This window comes from Alligator sinensis, unplaced genomic scaffold (genome assembly GCF_000455745.1).
Source record: "Alligator sinensis unplaced genomic scaffold, ASM45574v1 scaffold107_1, whole genome shotgun sequence".
In the NCBI taxonomy this organism is placed as follows: Eukaryota; Metazoa; Chordata; order Crocodylia; family Alligatoridae; genus Alligator; species Alligator sinensis.
Genome location: NW_005843041.1, coordinates 430,633 through 436,716, shown reverse-complemented (window position 1 = coordinate 436,716; position 6,084 = coordinate 430,633). Strand labels below are relative to the sequence as shown.

Genomic DNA, 6,084 nt, shown 5'->3' with positions numbered 1-6,084 from the left:
CCACGCCCCCCCCTTGCAGCCCCGCCCAGTTACTTTGTAGCTCCGTGCCTCAGTTTCCTTCTCTGCGCACCGGGGAAGATGCTCCTCTCCCTCTCGTTCAGGCCAGGCTGTCCTGGGGCAGAAGCCAGTCCAGGACCTTGGAACGTGCCTGCGAGCCCTTGGCAACCGAAAGCCGGCTGCGTTTTGGGGCCAGCCCACTTCTCTCTCCCCGACAGAGGTGCCACAGCTCCCTCCTGCCGCGGGCGGGAGGGCAGCGCAGCCCAGTGCCCGCTGGGAGGGGACGGGTGAATCAGAGGCCAGGACTCCAGGAACCCGCGTGGGTGGCACTGCGCCCCACCCCGCCCCGGGGCCTGCCAGCCTGGCGAGCCCCCAGCCGGCCCGGCCCGGAAGGAGGGAGCCTAAAGCCGTGCGGCTGGTTTGGGGAAGCCATTAGCCAGGAGACAGAGCCCGGGCTCGTTCTCCAGGGGCCTGGGTGTACTGAGGGCCCCGAGACGGGCCGTGATGAGGTCCCACGACGAATGGGCATGTAAGTTCCTCCCGGCTCTCGGCCGCTGCCCCCCAGATCTTCCCCTCACCAAGGCCACACTTCTCCCTGCCTCCATCCCCCCTCTTGGTGCACCCAGCCCCGCAGGGAGCCGACCCCGGGTGATGCCGAATAGGTTGGGACCTCTGGGGTGCGCTGGAATCCCCCCCTGCTCTACAGCTCGCCGTCAGGGCTCAGACAGGATCCAGGCACTTCCATGGTGCCCCTGCAGAGCATTTGCCCGCTGCTCGGGTGGCGCGTTGCATTCGGGCAGGCCGCGGGGTTAGCCCTGGGGCCGTGGCGTCTTTGCCAAGGGCATCAGGGAGGTGGAGGCAGGGGGCACAGATGGCACCGGCCGCTTCTTCTCTCCCGAACCACAGAAGTGCCCGCAAGCCGGACTGTCTCCCCGCTGCCTGGGTTTCGGGGGCTTTACAATGAATCTGTCCCCGTCATGTCATGTGAGCAGGAGGGGGGGAAAGCAGCAGACTGCCGGAAGTGCCTGGGGAGGGGGCGGGGGGCAGTCACCCCCCCATTTCGAGTCCTGTTCACACAAACCAGGCAGGGGCAGCGGCATTTCTATGCAAGCAGCAGCCAGGGTGTCAATTGACTTTGCGGCTTATTATCATCATCTGGATTCCTGCTAATCTCTCCGCTCCACGGGTGTGAACGGCCCTTTCTCCTTTCCTAATGGTCTTGATGTTCCACTCTTCAAGCTCGCCTTTTCTCTGCTTGCCTGCCCTTCCTGCGACCCTCTCTCCTCCTCTCCCCAGCCCTGCAGGCCATTTGTAGCTCTAGCTCCAGCCCTTTGCGCTGTCGCAGGGGCAGGGGTGACCGACGACGATGTATTGGAGGCACTCGAGAAATCACGGTTTTGGTGCGTGGCGCCAAATAAGAGACGTCCGATGAACTGTTCCTGGCCGCAGGGCTCATGACGCGGCGGCTTTTGGCTTTTTCTGGCGCGTCGTGTTCTGGTTCTTTTCTTTTAAAACTTGATAGATCATCTAGCAAACGAGCACGCGGGCCGTAGCTCTGGTGGTCTTTGCTGTGCTTTTAACTGGGATCGTCTAGTGCCAGCCTCACTCCTTATTCATTAAGCTTCTGGTTTTGCTTTAGTGGCAGAAAAATAGCGGTTGAGCCTTACAGGATGATGTGCCCATGCCAGGTGCACCCACCTTTCCAAAATCCTAGATCCGCCCAGGCCTGGAGATGTCTCTTGCGTTCCCCCCGCCTCCGTGATCTAGGTCTGGTTGTAGCCTGCGAGCTGCTGTTCAGCTAGAGAAGCCTCTGCAGCCAGGAAAACCTGCGCCTCTCATCTCCGGAGCCGAAGCTTTCTCTCAGCCGTGGCCTGGATGCCTCGGACCCGGGAGGGGAGAAACCCCGGCCTCCGCGGTTCGTGCTTGGGGTGGTGGAAGGCTCTGAGCCATCGGCTTCTCTCGGATCTATGCCGGGTTACCAGGACCACGTCTTGAGCGGTGTCTGGGGGGGACCCTGTCCTGCCCGCGGAGAAACACGCAGGTTCATGCCTGCCTGGAGAACCAGCAGCCCTGACTGGAGGAGCTCCCTCTCCCTCTTGCCCTTGCACGGGGTGGGCTTTGACCTGGCTGGATGGAGTTGCCTGCCCTGCCAGGAGAGGACAAGGGTCCTTCAGGACAGAAAGCAGCTTTCAGGGGCACATACGAGCACTGCGTGGTGCCTCCCTGCCAGCATGGATGCAGGGCCAGAGCTGGGTGTGGGGGGTGTTCTTGGGTCTGTGCATCCAGGAGGACAGGCCTCCAGGTCTGTGCTGGCCCCCACTGGCCCCGATGCCTGCTGGGCTCTGCCTGTGTCTCACCTGAGCCTGGAAGCGCCCGGGGTCCTGGAGCCTGAGTAAGGCTGGTTCAGGAGAGGAAGGGCCCGCCGGCCGGGCCCCGTGGGAGGAAAGCTCATAAACATCCGCTGAGCTTCCTCCTCACCTTCCTTCCTCCCCAGCCCCGCCTGGGCGTGGAGTGGCTGCGGTGCCCAGCAGGGAGAGGGCAGGCGGGGCCCCGGGGGTGCTGAGACCCAGAGCCGAGGCCCTGCAGGGACGCCGGGAAGCTTGCCCGGCGCTTCCAGTGCAGTGTCCGGTTGTTTGCTGGGTGGGGGGCAGCTGTCTGCAAGGGGAGCTGATGTGTGTGGGCGCGTGTGCATGCACACATGTGTAGGTAGTGGAGCACATGCAGGTGCACCTGTGGGTATACACGCATGTGTGGGCGGGTGTGCTTTGGCGTGTGTGGGCATGTTTTTGCATATATGTGTGTGTGTAGTTTTGCATGCATGTGCACCTGTTGGTGGGCATGTGTATAGGTGCATGTGCTCTCGTGTACAGGTGTGTGCATGTGTGTGTGGGCATGTGCGTGCATGGGGGTGTGCTTGCATGTGTGTACATGTTCATGAGTGGGCCTGGTGTCCCACCGGCCTCCCGAATCCTGGCTTCTGCCCTTCCATCAGCATCATACTGGGCCCAGCGCCAGTTCCCCACATGCCCACATGTCTTGCCTGCCATCTTTGCCAGCTGCCAGGCTCCACAGTCCCTGCCACAGGCCCCTGGTACCCTGGGCATCCCCTGTGACCACCCCCCTCCCAATCTCTTTCAGGCCTCGTAGCCGACCTCGCCATGTTCAGCAAGAAAAAGAAGCGCCTGGAGATTTCGGGCCCCTCCAACTTTGAGCACCGGGTGCACACGGGGTACGACCAGCAGGAGCAGAAGTTCACGGGGCTGCCACGCCAATGGCAAGGCCTCATCGAGGAATCGGCCAAGCGGCCCAGGCCCCCCGTGGCCCCCGCCTGCATCACGGCCATCCAGCATGGCTCGCAGAAGGTAAAGGTGAGTGAGGCAGGGGTCTCTCAGGGGTTACCTGACACCCTGCCATGGCTTGGCGGGGTCCTGTCAGCTCTCCATGCCCAGAGTCAGGGACGAACCCTTCCCAGCTGGCACCAGATACCCCCCCCAAATCATCATCCTCCCTTGGATCTTTTTTAAGGTGCCAGTCATTAAGGGCAATATGGTCATTGCAGATCCCCCCATACCCCGTCTCCCCCCAGGTCTCTTAGGCCCACCCCAGATGCAGCTGCATCCTGCACCCAGCTGGGAGAATATGAGGGACCCCCTTGGAGCTCCAGAGCCATGTTGGGGGGTCACCGCATTGGGGGCACAGATGGGAATGGGGAAGGGGGTGGCCTGTCTCCCTAGCTCTGGCTCCCCCGATCTCCGTGTGCCAGCTCCCAGTGCCAGGTCAGGGGGCTGGGGACCGGCCACGCTGCCCCCATTCTCCCTGCCAGGGGCAAGGTGTGTCCCAGGACCCTCCCCTCCATGCTGCCCCCCTCCCCCAGGGGTCCCATGGTGGGGAACAGCAGCCTACATGTAACCTCCCAAGGGTCCCTGCTCTGGCCCTCCCAGAAGTGCAGGCTCTCGGGGGACTTTTCTCTGGGGGGGGGCAGGGTCCGGGGGGCCCGCAGCCCCCTCCTCCCCGGCTTCAGGCGCTGGCTGGTTTCCACCCTGTGGTTTCCACTGATTTCTAAGTGCCCTTTGGAGCTAAAAATACCGGCGCTTCCAGACGGTGGCTCGGGTTTTCTGGGCCGCGGCAGAGAAAATTGCCGGGTGGACCTAAGGGCGTGGGTCTTCCTAGAAAAGAACGTGAGCATCAGAGCTGCCGCGGGCTGGATCAGACCCAAGGTCCGGCCTGCCCTGTCCCCTGCGTCCGAGAGCAGAGCTGGAAGGGAGAGGGACGGGATCTGAGCAGGGATTTCGCACGTTTCTTTCCCCCTCGCAGCCTCCAGCATTGAAGGTCCAAGACGTATTCATCCCGAGGCCGTGCCCCCCTCTCCCGTGCTGGTTTTCTATATTGCAAAGAGGTGGGGAAGGTGCAGAGAAGGGCAGCGAGGGGGATCGGGCTATGGGGGAGACTAACGAGGCCAGGCCTGGGGGGATTAGGAGAGAGGTGCTGGAGAGGGGACAGTGCAAGGGTTTATAACATACAAAGTGGTGAAGAGATGGTCCCGGGGCATTGATTCCTGGCCGTGTCTCGCCAGACAAGGATGAGGGGTCCCGGCCCGAGATGAGCAGGCCGGCAGTGTAACTCTGACACTGAGATGGTTGTTTCCCCCCGCGTGGGGTGAAAGGGGGGAGCTCGCAGGCACTGGGTGCAGGGGGAGCAGCGAGTTCAGCCAGATCCCCCCGGGGGCTGGGCCCGTGCTGGGGGAAAGGGACATCGGGGGCTGTCGGGCACAGGAGTGCAGGGCACAGCTTTGGGATCGCCACATCCCGGACCCTCGATGGCTGCGACGGGGAGAGGAACAGGGGGAAACCCTGCCCGGACCCCGTCATTCTCTGGCATGCGGGGACTGGGCAGCACGGATGCGGGGTCTGCCCCCATCCCTGGCGACTCCGATGCCCTTGTGTTTCTCTCGGGCTCCCCAGAGCCGACTGCATCACCTCTGGGCGGCCGCCCGGGATGCACAGGGTCCTGAGCGAGGTCTCCGGAGGGCTCGGAGAATCCGAACCCTCCCCAGCCCCCTCCTCCACGGCTCATGGCCCCCCGCCCCGCTGGGGCTGGCACCCGGCCTGGTCTCCGCTGCGTGGGAATGTGCTGCCTCTGCACTCTCGGAGATGAACCCCCTCCTGGCCTGGCCCCGCCCCAGCAGGCCTGGCAGTCTGGGAGAGGGGCTGGAGTCCCCAGGTGTCCCTGTCCCCCACCAGATCATACAGCACCCCCCCCCCCCCCCCCGGTGTGGCTCTTCTGGGGACAGTGTGGAGCTTCCTCCCCTCCTCCTCCTCCTCCTCTTGCCTTTACCAGTGGCTGCAGGGGGCTTTGCTGGCCTGGATTTTGAGGGGCGGGGGCTGGTCCGGGTCTGCCCTGGAGGGGGCGTCACGTGGGCCACGTTGTCTTGTGAGCTCTGGCAAGGCCCCCGGTTCAGAGCAGCCGTACAGCTCCGAGCACTGTGCACAATTGCCCTGTGTGACACACTCACACCCCTGCCGCACGCACGCACGCACGCATGCTCTTGTACTTCCCACACATGCCTACCCCCTGCATGCACACACACATGCTCCCACACACCACAGCACACATGCTCCCCCCCCCATACACACAGGCTGACACAGACTCACCCCACACACGCGTGCACATGCTATCACCCCTGTATACACACACCAGCTCTCACACACCCCAGCATGCATGCTCACACCCCCCAGCACACACATGCTGACAGACCCAGCCCACACAGGGTCACCCCCCCACACACACACTCATGCTGTCACGCCCACTCTCACATGCCCTAACACACACACACATCCCCTGACATGTTCACTCACACCCTCACACACCCGCTCTTGCAATCCCTTTGTACACCTGCTGACGCAGACCCCCCCACAGACACTCACACGCACATCCCCCACACCCTCACACGCATACATCCTTCACACATGCTCACAACCCACACACGCGCACACATACCCTTGCACCCCCCTCACATGCAGACACCCACACCCATGCTCACACCCCCCCACACATGTACGCTCATGCCCTCAGGCCCCCACAGGCTCT

At 63.2% G+C, this 6,084-nt stretch overlaps 1 protein-coding gene across 1 annotated transcript in view; it reads left to right on the top strand.

The window, feature by feature from the left end:
- The first annotated feature begins 3,135 nt into the window (after positions 1-3,135).
- The window catches only part of PAK4 (p21 (RAC1) activated kinase 4), a 9,345-nt gene continuing 6,396 nt past the window's right edge, over positions 3,136-6,084 (top strand). Inside the window, exon 1 of the mRNA XM_025193402.1 lies at positions 3,136-3,491. Within this exon, the coding sequence (XP_025049187.1) occupies positions 3,156-3,491 (336 nt within the window). The 5' untranslated portion in view covers positions 3,136-3,155. The remainder of the gene's footprint in view (positions 3,492-6,084) is intronic.